General features: G+C 37.3%; 1 protein-coding gene across 1 annotated transcript in view; it reads left to right on the top strand.

Annotated features, from left to right (window-relative positions):
• The first annotated feature begins 1,305 nt into the window (after nt 1–1,305).
• RXFP1 (relaxin family peptide receptor 1) overlaps nt 1,306–15,281 on the top strand; it is a 33,652-nt gene continuing 19,676 nt past the window's right edge. Inside the window, exons 1-3 of the mRNA XM_050895584.1 lie at nt 1,306–1,369; nt 2,175–2,330; nt 15,109–15,213. Of these exons, the coding sequence (XP_050751541.1) occupies nt 1,306–1,369; nt 2,175–2,330; nt 15,109–15,213 (325 nt within the window). The remainder of the gene's footprint in view (nt 1,370–2,174; nt 2,331–15,108; nt 15,214–15,281) is intronic.

The following is a 15,281-nucleotide window of genomic DNA, read 5'->3' as shown; positions in this document are numbered from 1 at the left end:
CATATTGTTGTCTTTTACCAGGTGTTTTGGTAGTTACTCAGATTGTGATAGATAACTACACCGAAGGGTGTCTCAGTTGTCTGTGACTTCTATCTTTTTGCAGCAAGAGACTTTAGACACTAAGTATTATACATTCCGTTTGCTTAACACTATGCCTGCGTAACATTTTTTTGCTACTTGTTTTTGGGTGGAACAGGTTAAACATAATGTTCTGAACACAAGCACAGAACAGCAGAGAGGTTTATGAACAATATGCAAGTGTGAATTCACACTGGGATTAGAATACAGCCTTATTTTTCGTACCTATAGATAAAAGGGATAAGGAACTAAGGCAAGAGGCTCTTCGAGCAATTGCATAGGTTATACAGTTGTGGAGAAAAGCAAATCAACTTTTCAAAATCATACGGTGATTGTTAGCTGGAATATATGACTTTATATGCAGGACACTTCTGACAGCAAAGATAATTCTGTACATGTTGGAATAACAGAATATTTGTCTCAATTTCCTCCAGATACTGCGCCTACATTTCTATTTTCCACAGTTGTAAACATTGTTGAGGGTTTGACATGTGAAAGTTCTTCCAGAAGAGATTTCTTATGAATCTGAAATACTTGATTCAATTTCAGGTGATTCCCTTAGTCAAGGAGAAAAATGAGGACAAAAATCAGATGTTGTGTAATAACATATTCCTTGTTAATCTGAGAAAGTTGTGTAAAAGATTTATACTTTGTCTTATGAAAATAGCCTGGAAAAATAGTTGCATGTTTCAGAAGTGGCAATTTACTATCTGAACAAGCATCACGTCACAGTTAATGAAGTTTGTATAGAGTATTTCAAGTCCTCTAAGACAGCAATGAAAATTAAAATATAATTTGTATTGGAATTTTTATCTTTTTTTTTTTTGTGACAGCATCCACTAAGTCAAATGCTAGCTACAATGACAAAGTGATATTTCTTTTTGGAAATACTTCAAAAATTAAATTAACAGGCACTTGCAGAATGGTACTTCACTAGGTAGCCTTACTGAAGCTTTGGGAACGCGAAGAACACTAGGTGACATTCTATGCTGATGATGCTTTTCTCTATTTCCGATATATTGGAGACTGAACAAATTTCATTCTGGAGTAATTTAAAACCCTCTCCATAGCATGCTCCTGGGAAGAAGTTGATCTTGTACGACAAGAAATCTGAGTTGGCACCCTGCAATCCATTACAACAGCAGTAGATCTGTTGCACTTACCCTGGAAAAAGTGGTGGTGGCAGAATTTGTCCCTCGGGTACACTGGAGGGACTGGTAAGGCATCATGTGTCTGCAGATGTGGATAATGGGAGCTGCTGTAGTACAGAGAACTGAGGAACAGAGGACAGGTAGAGTCCTCCAGCTGCCCTGGCTGTCCCTCGTCAGCATCCCTCTACCTTTCCCCTCAGCACTGCTTGAATGAAGTCCCTGTATTCTGTGAAATTACTTCCCATAAAGCATGGGCTTAGCAGAACAGCATCTGTGTATCTAAACTTCAGGCTGATAGATTCTGAACAATACCACCAAATTTTTTTGGACCAGGCTGAGAACTCTTCCAAAGGTTTCATAATGGCACCTTTATGTCGTCTTACTCATTCTTCAGCAAAACTATGTCGCAGATTTGATCTTACTTTCCTTGTTCTTTGATCCTTGATCAGTTTACATCTAGTAATTGCTTTAAAATTAGAATACATTTAAAAATATATAATTCTGACTTTGTATAAAAGGACTTATCTATCTGGGTCTAAAATTTCAGCACAAATTAATATAATCCATATCTGCATAACTTATCTGGTATATTGCTATAAAATTAATTTCTAGTTCAAAGCAAAACAATCCTTTTAAATAGTGGCCTTAGGTCATTTGTCTTGTATGACTAGCATTTCCATCTTATTACTAGGATGCGTGGGGAGGAATTACCTGGTTGCTTTATATCAAAGCAAATTTTAATTAGCTGACGATATAAATGTTTTGTGCCAAGTTAACAAGTACTTCATATACTATTGTAATTGCATGTCCAATGAACTAATATGCATTTATCGCTTGATATTCACATTCAAATGCAAATGAGTATTTATAAAAGCATAATCTCAAAGATCTTTAAACATTAAGAGCACATCTTAAAGTTAGCATATTCTTTCTGTTTCTATTTAGTCATCCGTGACTCTTTGGAAGATCATGTTTCTGGAGTTGCGGTCAGGTGCCCCCTGGGCTACTTTCCGTGTGGCAATATCACAAAGTGTTTGCCCCAAAAACTTCACTGTAACGGTGAGGATGACTGCGGGAATCGGGCCGACGAAGACAACTGTGGTATGTTGTTGAGACTTTTCTTTGTGTCTAGCACCCGCAGTCACTGAAACTCACGCAGTGCTCACACTAAATAGAGAGCTGCAGAGTGTTACGAATAGGAAAGTTAAATGTTTTGCAGAGGATACAGCAGGTCTTTGGTTTAGTTAATAAAGCCACCCAACAAGCCATTTGCTAGGAAAGAAGGATGGGCCATGTTTTTGTCTGTGTATAGTATCAGTTTATCCAATTTTATCCCTGCTTTGAACTTGTTTGCGTGTGTCATTTTGATGTGTACAAATGGACATACATGATCTAGCAAAGACCTGTGCTGAGGAGAGGTAGATGTATGCACTAACAGAGTTTATATAAAGCTTAATGTGACTTTTAATGCTGGTTGGGAAACATAATTTAGAAGAATTTTCAAGGTTTTTCAGAAATTGTTTATGTCCTAATTTGGGAGAAAAACTGTGACTGTGTGAGTGTGCTGTGCAAGCTGCACTGCTACCAGGCTTTGGAGTTTGGAAATGTCAAAATCTTGGGGAATACACATAGTCAGGTCACTGCTGCCTGCTGTTGTGATCCTTGTCACTCCTGACCCCGACGGATGGTAGCCGTGAACTTGACTTGGTTTGTAGGCTTTACCCCTGCTGCAAACTGAGTAGGGCCAGGGCATGGGCTTTGCACTGCACTTACCTGTCCATGCTGCTTATTTGTGAGCATGGGCCTGGCACAGCTTTAGTCTGTGCTGAGCAGCATCTCTCATGCAGTGCCTGGACACAGCTCAGAGGGTGGCACAGACCTGGAATAGTCTGGGAAAGGCCTCCCTATATTTTGTGAGAAGAGAGCTTAGCCATTTGGTTGTGAACTATGACCGCAGGGAGAGAAAATCAGCCCTAGCGCGTTTTATTTACTGGTATTGTCAGCTTACTAACAGCCTGGATAGTTTCAGAGCTACTCTCCAGAGCTGCTGATCCATGGCAGATGGGGAAACTAGACTTCCTATTCCTTAGTAGCTTGCCTGTAGCCACGAGGGCAGCCAGATGCATGGTTCCCTGCCTTGCATGCTGCCTCCAGCTCTCTGGAGCCAAGCAGGTGAACTGTTTGCCTGTCCTAGCCAGGCATGCTGCCATCAGAGCTGGGGGGGGGGGGGAGAATTAAAATATTAAGTGAAACTTCCAAGCTATGTATATCAAAAGAAATTTTCTGAAAGAAATTTCAAACAAAATATGGTAAAGGTATTTTTCACAAGCTTTCTCAGCAAAGTCGATGATGTTTTGAAAATAGTTGTTCTTGTATATCTGTGAAGCTGATTTTTGTACCTATGTGTAGTATCTTATTCTTATACCTATCAAATTTCAGTGTCTTACTCCATATGAAAGTCACTTTTAATTCTAATCCCATCTAATGGACCTGCAGTTTTTTCTAGTTTTATGTCATTTGCTGAGGCCATAAACATACTTTCCGTTGCCAGTAATCAAAATCCTACAAAATTGGCTTTTGTTCTACTCTTCTTCTGTAATTATCTTGCCCTACAGTGGCAGAAATTGCTGACGGTAGTGCCCTCTTATGTTTAGGAAGTCCAAGCACCGTAAACAGCTGGTTTATCTATGTTTCATTTCTGCATAATACCATAAAGTCTATCATACAAGGACTTGCTGAAAGCGTACAGCTTGATCAAACGGCAATTAGGATACACACAGTTTCATAATGGGATGTACAAGACGGTATAGCTTGCAATACAATTCAGCTGCGATATTGAACCTTCTTCTGGGTATAGTAATTCAAGAATGAGTTAGCCTCTATTTCTGAAAGCCTAAATTACAAAAGATGAAGAATCATTGTGTTGGCTTACTCGGAAAACCACACTATTAGTGTTTTTCTCATATCTTGACCCCATACTCTCATTTAGAAATGCATGCCATGTATAACTCATTAAGATCATATTCAGCAGTAATGTTTTCTCAAAAACTGATGTTGCAGTCAAACTTTGTTATTCCGATAAAGGAAGAGTCACTTCCTTGCCTGAGAATATGGAATGTCCTGATGAGATTTTCTGCAATGCCCCTACACTGTAGTAAGTGTGGGGATCTTTGTGGGATAGCTCTGTTTTGTGACCATTCATCTTGCTTAAAATCCAAGAAAAGAAGTCTCATTGATTAGCTCCCAAGACAAAGAAACTATCCAGCTATTTTTTTTCCTGCAGTTTCCCAGACAACTTTAGTATGCCTGCCTTATGCCAGCAGTTATATCTGGTTCCTTCTACCCATTTTTCAAATTTACAACTAGTTTTCAGTTGAAGTCATTGCTCCTGGTTACAGAAAAGCAATTCAAAATGAAATTATTCCAGTGTAGTAATTGTTTCATGCAGTACCATTGGAAATTTTAATCTTATCCACAAGGTACTCGAAGTAGCTCAACTTTTAAATTCTTGCACACTTTCATCTTGCATAAATTTGAACAGGAGTTTTGAGGTGGCCAGTCTACAACAATCAACCCAACAAGTGTGGAGAGGGGGAAAAAAAAAATCAGTCTAGACCCTCAAAGGAATTCAGAAATACTTTTTTTTTTTTTTTTTTTTTAATGCATGTATCTCAAACACAGCTAGGTAAAGCAACTGCTTTACTAATGATTTCTTCGGTAATGATAAAGCACTATCTTAAGCCTACAGAGAAAAACATTATAGTGAAGACTTGCATATATCTTATGTACAAAACAGTATTACAACATAAGGAAACACAAAGCAAAAATCTGCCATGGACAGTAGTTCTTTCTGCGATGGAAAGGACAATACTGATGAAGAAGAAAAGGAAAATAAAACCACTTCTTTTGAAAACCGTAACACTGCTGTTTGAAAAAAAACAGATATTCTAAACATAAGAAAATCCAAAGTCCAGCTGTTCAATACAAGCCCCTAAGTGTGCTGAATATTAACAGCAACTGCAATTACTGAAATAGCACTTTTAAGAAACATCAGTGAATGAAACAAGCAGAGAAGCAACTAACATAAAAAGCACACATACATCTTCCAAAAGAGTTACTCTGTCAAAGTCTTTAAATGCCCTTGAAACAAAAAGTAAAAGGCATCAGTGCAAAAGAGACCAACATGATAGGAGCCTCTGAAAACACTGAAACTAGTCACTCCAACTATCTTGTAGCAATTCTGTCCCTTTCCTCTTCTAATAAGTAAAGTTCTCTAATTCCCCGCTTCATTCCTATAGAGATATTTAGTGCTGTAATCTTTGAGACGATTTGCAATGTTAGTCCTGTTTCATGCACTGCATGCCCGGTAACAGCAAAACATGATTATAAATACTTCAAACTAAACTGAATCCTCACTGAGAGATGTGTTTTCAGATGTGCTGTAATCACTGTTGGCATCCAACCCAGGCACATACGATTGGCTTCATGGTGCCTCCTTCAAATCTGCTTCCTCTTTCACTTCCACCATGCTCTCCGTGTCCAAACAATAAACATAAAACTAAGGTCCAGAGAAGTGAAATGACCTGAAATTAGGATCATAGGCAGAGTTGGGAACGGACTCTAGGTCTCAGACTGCTGTGTTAGTGCTTAACCTCAGGGTGTGGACATCCTGCTGGTTAGCTCAACTTTAGCATTTCTTCCACTTCTGGAAAGGGATGAATTGTAGCCGATATGTTACGGTAGAGTGAAGCCACTCGTCTTTGAAAACTCACATGCCTTTGTCACCTAGTTGGGTTTCCAAAACCAATAAAATACTGTGTGTGATATCCTGATGGGGAAGAGCTTGAGGCAATGTGGTAAACTGCAATAAGAGGAGGAGGCTAGCAATTTATCAATCATGCCCAAAGTGATGGGAGGCTCTTTTTGAACTATCACTAGATAACCTTAAATGTGCATGGAAAATACAATCTTATCTTCTGAACTTGAAAACATGGCCCATCAAGTAGAAGTGGGTGTCTCTGCAAATTTGTCATGAATATGATATTTTTTAAATAAAAATGATTTATTTAAAGTTTCATAGTTTGTCACAAAAGCTTATGGTTTTGAGGACTTTCCTTTTTTAGGCTTGAGTATGGCAGTAAATTCTTCTCTGCTGCTCTGCCCCGTGCTCATCCTTTCTGAAGCACCGAGTTCTTAAAAAGACCGAGTGCATTGTTAAACAGTTTTGCCTGTATCACATGTTTCACTTCGAGCTATTTTTGTACCTGTTAGCAAAACTGAAAATGTGTGGGGAAAAAAAAAAGATAGCAATTCCAGCATCCTTCTGTGCCCAAGCTTGATTAAAGCTCAAGTTTGCAAAGCAGAGCGAATTTGATAGTGTTTTGTCCTACTGAGACTATGTTTGATTTCAAACTTAATGGCTTCAGCCTAATTTTGCAGGGAAGAGCTTTTCCTGTTTATTTACAGCTGTAAGAATTGATTCTGTAGCTACTTGATGTTTATAGATGGGAGGTTAGAACATTTATTTACTTCATTGCTTTTTTAAACGTGAGCAGGAAGAATAAATACTAGGCATAATCACAAATTCTGCTCACCTAATGCTATGGCAGTGTTGACGTGGGAATTGTTCCTAAAACAAGTAAAGTGTATTTCTTACATTGAAGACAGTACTGCTGCACTGTTACTGTAAATGTGTTCTAAACAATCTCTAGGCAAAGCCCTTTGAAGCCCGGTGGCATAGTAAAAGTGCCAAGTACGTATTCCCAAGTACATATTCATGGAAAGAAGCATTTTGGAATATCTGCTTTGACAGTGATGCTTAATGATAAACAAAACAAAATTAAAACTAACAACAGTAGATAAAAACAACACTTGATTGATACAAAACAAAAATAACAGAACAACAGTATTTGTGATGTAGCTTTTCACTTAGTGTACATGTGTTTGATTATCTTAAAGTGCATGTTTGTTTAGATGAACAAATTCTGACACGTGACAAATTGCAAAAACATATGAAAAGTTAAATCATAACAAAAATGTACGCTACAAATTTGGACAGAAGACAAGTAACATTGCCAGTAATCATCTATGGATTTTTTTTTTTTCAAAATACCAACTATGTGAGTAGCTTTAGACAAAAAAAAATCCTTAATCTGCTCCCTAATTAAGTATTTAAATTTTAAAACTTACATGTAAGCACTTTATCTTTCCTTTTTTAAGGTTCTCTGATATGACACTTACTTAGAGGGCTGAATGAGCAAACTTTTGTCCTAGATAAGGGTCAGTTTTCTCTGAATAAAATTTTCCTACTATTACATGCAGTGATAGAAGCGCAATGTTATCAGTCTAACAACTTTTGTGTAATTATCTCTTCTAGATACATCACTGGGTCAGCTATCATTTTGTAGTCATATCATGCTAATTACAAAGTGCTGCAAAAATTCTCAATGCACTAAACTTTAAATCACTGAGAGACTGAGTATTTGTCCTGTGTGATCTTCTAAGATCTTTGTTGCAATTGACCGTAATATGCCAGACATTCTCCTGGATAGTCAGCATGATTTGTTCACTGTAACTGTAAATTAGCTGTGATGCTAATATGATGCCAGTTCTTGGGGAGAAGCCTCCCAGTAAATTGCAGTGTAACTTACCTCAACTTTCTTGTTCCAAAACCACCCATCAGCTCTTGAATTCAGCTTGGTACAAAGTTGTAAATCAAGAAATATAGAAACATAATCAGATCTCAAAAGGTACTGAGTTTTTCTCCTTTCAGGGAAACTCTGGACTTTACATCCTACCTGGCCAATTTGAAAGCATATTTTATGATAAGTCTTGAAGTCTAAGATTAAGCCCTACTGCTTTGTCTCTGATATATTTAGCACTATGTGTCAGCATCCTGTAGTTACAGGTTCTGAAAATCCCTTGGATGTAAAGTACAAGTGCACTCATTTTTTTATAAATAGTCCTGCTTTCAGATTTAAAAGTTTTTCCTAACTTCCATTAGGGTTTGATAGTGCCCAAACATGCAATCAAAATCTATGTAGTTATTGGATATATGATGTTTGTTCTAGTTTAAAATGCAAGCAATAAGACCGATATAAAATCTTCGGTTACACCACCTGGGCTTTTGACCACAACATGTCTTATGAAGCAAGGCTGAGCCTGGTGAGAACTGACCGGGACTGACTCCACCAAAATCAATGGAAAGGCTCCCACTGTTTTCAGTGAGCAAAGAATCATAACTTACCTAAATTAGGAAACTAATGAAAAGCTCAGATGTTTCAAAAAACCAATGTTTATGACTCATGTGCTAGCCTTCCTAAATTGTACTGGATAAGACTGTTTGGAAGCATTGTGCTAGCAGTGATTCCCCCCCCCCCCCCCCCGAGATGAGATGAAGAAACCTAGGTTGTGATCTCCTGCAACTCATCACAGAAACAGGAGATATAAAATACAGTATCTTCCCATGCACTCTGTGATATATCTCTCATAAACAAATGCCTTAATTCTTTTCTTAAACTTAATTGGGAATTGAGTAGATATGGTTTATGTTTTGTTTAAAATTAGGGTTACTGTCATTTCACACTACTGAATAGCTCTTATGCTCCATCTCAGAACTGGTTGTTGAAATAGGTTCTTCATTTATTACTATTAAATCTCTAGAGGGAATGGTTATGTGCGAATAACACAGCTATAAGTCATATTTAGAATAAAAAGTATTTTAACAGAAGAACTGTTAAAAATGCAAACACCAGAATTCTTATTAATTTCAAAACCAAAATCACATGCATTGGGCCTAATCCCCTGCATGTCTGTAGACAGAATTGTTTCACCATGAATGGGCCATTAAAAAACCAGGGACTACTGTTACATATTTGACTACCACTCTACTTACTAGCAATAATGAAAGGGGAATGGAAGGAACATCATGCTAGGGTGTTTCATTTTATCTTTTTTGACAAGCAGGGTCTTTAATTATGTAGAGTAGTTAGTGGAACAAAGTAGCCTGAGCTATTTTGAGAGCACAAGTTTCCTCAGTGTTTAGAAATTTGGCTTCTAGACAATTTTGCTGATAGTTCTGGAAAACTGGTTTTTTGGCAGTTAGGCAATGGTTGTAGTGTCTGCATTTGTTTTTTAATCACAGTGTCATAGCCACATTTTTCCAGTCCAGTGAAGCAAGAGCAAGCATGCAGATTTAATTTAAGATGTTTCTGACTCTCCGGAGTTCTTCTTCACTGGCTAAATGTATTTACCATTGTGTTGCTTCCAGGCCTAAGAGGTCTCTGAACAAAAGGCAGCATTCAGCTCCCCAGTTGTAAAGTTCAGTTATAGATGTTCGTTAAGCTCTGTCTAGCTCCTAGGCTGGAAATCACAGATGGAGGTTTCCGAAAAAACTGGGGCAGGGAGCGGCTGTTTGAAGTCTTGCACCTATTTACCTCTAAAAGCACAGGCCTCATCTGTTACTGTGTGCCATGCAGTCATTGGGTGACTGGCTTGCCTTATTAAATAAGTTATAACATACTACCTCTTTTTTTAAAAGAGCCTATAAAATTCAACAGGATGAAAGTAATAACAATCTATATAGATGTCATGCTGTTTTCGTATGTATTTCTTTGAAGGTCTATAAACTTGCAGAGAATTATTGCAGTTCAGTAGATTCATTAAATCATATTCTAGATTTCCATAGCAGAAATCTAAATTTCTATGGGATGTTTCAAAACATCTATACAAAAGATATATGTTTTAATATTACGAGATTGCTCGTAAGGGATGAGAAATTTCAGAGGGTCTGAATTTTGCATTTTTGCCTCAGCACATTGCAGAAGAGCTTGATGACTTTACATTTCAAATTACTACTAATAATGAATAATGTTGTAGTTAGTCTCATCTTTTCCTGGCATGGCATTTTTTTCCATCATACTTAAAATGTGAGATTTAAATCTATGAGACACCATTCAGTTTTGAGCCCTAGATAGTAAATTCTGTTTATGAAGCAAAAAGAAAACACTTGGAAGTCAGCAGCATGCTCAAAATGTAGCAAATACTTGGCAAAAGATCAGATTTTCAAGCTTCAGATGGAAATTTTTTGTATATGGCCAAATTTTATTCTCACTGTCATTGCCATTCATCCACAGTATATGGCACTGAAATAACCAGGTTTACACTGATGTGCAAATATCAGCAAATGGAATAGCTTTGCTGAAGTTCTGGAGGCTTTTAATCAATTGTGTTATTGAGACCTTTAAATATTGTTGATAACTAAGAGGAACTTTTACATTTCACTAGACTTATGTCTCTTCTGGTCTCCACTGTAGTGGCTTACTGCTAAGGGAACTTTCAAGCAACTCAAGGTTTTATAGATGTATTCATGCTATTAGCTTATTTTAATTTATTCTGTCACATTTATTTAAAAAAATTGTAAATACTTCTAGAAAAATAGAATAGAAAATTGGATTAATCTATGTAGATTAAAAGTATTGTTATATAAACTGCAAAACTCCCCTATGCAAGTGTTTCACAGGAATAAAGATACAATATTGAGAAGATATTTATCTTTTGGAAATTTGACCCTGCCTATTTTCTTAAAAGTTGCACTGGATTAACTAAGTTGTTCTAAAATCAAGAATAAACTTGTGTAAGCATGTAATCTAGCTCATCCAGAGAAGTGTAAGCCTTATTTGAATTGATTTAATTCCTGCCTGTTTTTCTGTGATTGCATTGTCACATAGAAGTAGGCAAGCTACACTTCAATTAATCAGCAAGTACAGGATGCAGCCAATGTGCAGTGACACACAGTTTGGTGTGGGGTAAATTGCCTTTGCCTTGACTAGTAGGTGTCCAGTTTTAGGTTCTTCATTTTTTCCACTTGGGTATCTAAACTGGGCTGGGAATTTCACTCCCAGAGTTGAATGCTCCAGCCACTGCAACACACCGCTTTGTAAAATCTGTGTGGTTTTGGTCTTACTGTACATTGTTAGACTGTATCAGTATGCCCCAACACTGTGGAAAAGGACAATTATGTTCTTTCATCTGTAAACGTTTTACAAGGAATTGCTTCTTGTCTGGAGGACACAGGTTTTCCTTGTTGTACTAAAAGATATCTTTGTGAAAAGCCTGAAGTCATTTCTTACAGCAAGAGAAAGTAAGTCAGTATGTCCACAGATTATGACCACTAACAGCAAAGGCAAAATCAAAGGGTGACACAGCGTCTCTTTAGAGTGCTTGTGCATTTAACCGATAGCATTTCTTTGCATAATAACCCATGAAGACATGGCCGAGAAAAGGGGAAAGTCATATAGATAATGTCCTGTTCATAAGCACCATACTAAATAAGAGATGTGTCTTTAATTGAGCAAAGCTGATATTTTCTCGGATCTGCCACTGAAAGGATTATTCAAATCTGTAGTTTGTCAGGATTAACATATTCTTTCTCATTCCTTTCCCATCAGAAATGGTAATTGACAACTTCTAGCAAGGAACAGTGTATTAATCTGTAGTCAGATGGAGCAGTGTATTAATCTGTAGTCATATAAATCCAGTTTACAATTACTTATTTCACTTATCCCATGTAGGGGAAGATTTGCTGATGCCTTGTTTTCTCAGATCTCATTTTTTACAGAAGTGCAGCTAACATAATCTATTTTAGAGCTGGCTTGGCAAAAAGCAATTTCTCATTTGAGATGTACTCCCCCAAATGATAGATTTGAGATTTCAAGACCAGTACTATTACCAGTCATTTCTTAAAGTGTTTGGAGAACCTCATCTCGACAGAGGTAAACAGGTCACAAACCTACCATATAAACTCTAAACGATCACAAAGTGATTTACAGTTCTGGCGTTGAGTGCTTCACCGAACAGTTGTACTAAATATAGTTATTTGCACAATACATTCTTCTGGGATTTGACAAAGCAGTTTGTATAAAATAAAGACTGTCCCAGGCTTGGGCACAAAGCTTGTCCCAAAGCAAACATTTTTGAAGGTCAGAAAACTTTGAATAACTTGTTTTGTTATATTCAACTATGCCTTTGTATTTCTAGTAGAAGGCAGGAAAATCAATGCCATGAGAAAAGCCCATTATTTAAAATGAACTGACCAGAAACTCCAGACAACTGGAATGCTTCCAGTACAAAATAATCCATCTTCTCTCTTCTCTGTGCTTTTTTTCCCCTTCTCTTTTATGGCCACCCAAAAATACACAGCTGCCTCTTGACTTCCTTGAAAACGCTGGTGAACTTCCCCTTTGTAGTGAACTGCTCCCTCCTTCCCATTAGTGTAGGAGGCACTGCTCATCTTTTTTCTCTGCAGATGTGAACTGCAGTGATGGTCACCTCTTATACATGCTTTGTCACATGGCAAAGCATTTTAAAAATACTAAAAGGTGGAAAAAAAAAATCTCATCTATTCCCTCTTTAGTGTCAGAAGCAGGGAAATGCAGAAAGATGATACTTTATATGTTCATTGGCTTACAGGAGGATTAGAATTTATGGCTTTTAACTATATATTCAGAATTTGCAGATAAGTGGTTCATTGTCCAAAACTTTCTATTAATATAATTATGAATTAGAAAGTCCAAAAACATTTTGAGACTGTGTTCCTGAATGCAAAGTATTGATTTGGTATGATTGTACTCAAAGAATAAGCTCATTTTTAACACATCTTTACGAATTTCTGTTTAAAAATCCTCAATGAAAGATTCCTTTCTTCTTAAATGTCGCCTCCTTTGCATACATTGTATTCCCACTAGTTTATTCAAGTCCCAGTTGCTGGGTCCAGTCTTGCAAATGAAAGTCAATGGATGTGCTCCAGTTAAATATTCAGAAATAGTGATAGGGGACACCTCATTACAGCCCTAACTACAGGGCAGTAGCATTATAAGGCACTCACCGCTTGGCAAAGGATCTGTCCTCATCGCTTCATCAATTACAGATTCCATGTCGCAGGTAGTCCTAAAACTGAACTTCTGCTGAGCATTTAAAACAGACAGGAGCAGTATTTCTGCAGGTTTGCCAGCACCTTTCATTTTGTCCAAAATGCATTAGGCCGCTTCTGAATATCCGCTTAATCATCTAAACTGGCAAAACTGCTAATGGATCAGAGCGTACCAGGTGCTCTTGAGGAAGTTAGGAAAACGTGCTTAAATGCCTTCTCGGGGTGGGAAGCTGGCATTCTTGCAGGGCATAAATTCACATTAATTTTTGAGTGAAGAAGGCACTTTTCAAGTCTGTCTTTTCTCTTAATGGAGCAATTCCTGAAAACAGAGATTTTGGTGTGCTTTGAATCTTTTATCTTTTCAACTTATGCATAACAAACGAATAACTAGATAAAAGATAGTTTGCCTGAAATTACTTAATCTTTCATAATAGCTATTAATCAGCGTGTATAGTACATCTTTTCAGCTCAGGCAGCAAAGAGGCAGGCATCTCTCAGAATAGCTCCATCTGCTGACACTCCGTAGGCAGGCTTCAGGAGATGCTTTCAAGGTCGTTTCCCTACCTAGCTGAGAAAAGAGCCGAGCTGTAATGTGACATGAAAAATGAGACACCGTTTCAGAATGGGAAAAGTTGCAAAGAAGTAAATATATTTTATTTCTCCCTGCCTATTTTGAAGCCGATAGATATAGTAGTAATGCTTACTTGAATATAAAGATTTATAGAGCAATGTCCGTGAGGAATTGTATCTAGGTATAACTAAACAATTACCACGTGAAACTGCAGGGGGAAAGACTGTTGCTAGCATATCATAAGAGTGAAACTAAGACTGTGATGACTAGCAAAGCAGAGCCATCCTCAGAGTTCTCATATAAATGTTGTTTGAAAGTAGGTATCCTTACAAAGTAATGCTTTCAATTATTACTGATGCTTTGACTCAGCAGCTAGTGAGTGCCATCCTAAGAAGCATTTCTGCTACTGATGTATATGCACTAATTGAGGTGCTTCAAACTACCAGGGTGTGGTCATTAGCAAAGCTGAAGGGAGGTCAGACTTAAATTAATAAACTATAAACTAAAATCGGATCACAGCTTTTAAAGGCAAGGGGGGGGTGTTTGTGGGGTTGGTTTGTTTGTTTGTTTGTTTTGGTTTTTTGGTGATGTGTATTCCTGCCCTGTTTTGGAAGTGGTTACCTGATCAGTTAATTTACGGATGTCAGATATACAACAGACTTCCAAGAAACAGGTCTGTAGTTGTTTCCAGCACAACTGTATCTGGAAATCTCCATTTGTGGGAAGGAACTGAAAGGTCTGCTCTTCAACTTTCACCTTTATGGCCATACACCACTCTGTTCCAGTACATCTCCGCACAGTGACCAAACTGGTAATACAGAATAATGCTTTGTTTATGAAGATGCATAGTAAGCTTAACTTAAACATACTGACTTGAATATGTTACACCATGTCACCCATTCTCTTGAAAAGCAGTGTTCATTTGGCCTTCATCTAGATTTTCAGGAAAGAAATTATAGGCTGTGATAGTGTGAGACAGCCCTCTGAAAGAAGTAGTTGGAGTCATCGTAATCATTTGAGCTTTCCTGGATAAAGTGACAAACCTGCACATTTAAGGAGGTAGGAAAATACGGTTGCCTCTCATTTTTAGACTCCTATGTAAACAGAAAGTTCTGAAGTGAAAGATTATACTTTTTCAGTGCAACTGCCACAGAAAATGTTGTTGAAGGTATAATAAGCTGTTCCTACTATGCAGCTCATAATCTCCATACATACATGTGATTAGGCAGCTGTATAAAGAGAAGGTCATCTAGTCATCTATGAAATGTTCTGGAAAAACATGTTACTTAGATAAAACTTGATGCAACTAAATTTAGTGAAGGTATTTCTACCTTTTATTTCTATTCTAATGTGTCTTATATTTGTGGTTTTTTTATTAGAAGACAACAATGGATGGTCTCTGCAATTTGATAAACATTATACAAAGGACAAATACAATAAACTGGAATCTCTGCATGCACTTCAGACAAAGTCACCCGAGTGCTGTAAGTAAATACAGATATTATTTGTGTGATTATTACTGATGATTCCTAGAAATAAATACACAGCAAAT

The sequence above is a fragment of the Gymnogyps californianus genome, chromosome 4 (genome assembly GCF_018139145.2).
Source record: "Gymnogyps californianus isolate 813 chromosome 4, ASM1813914v2, whole genome shotgun sequence".
NCBI lineage: Eukaryota > Metazoa > Chordata > Aves > Accipitriformes > Cathartidae > Gymnogyps > Gymnogyps californianus.
This window is presented reverse-complemented; position numbering and strand designations above follow the sequence as displayed.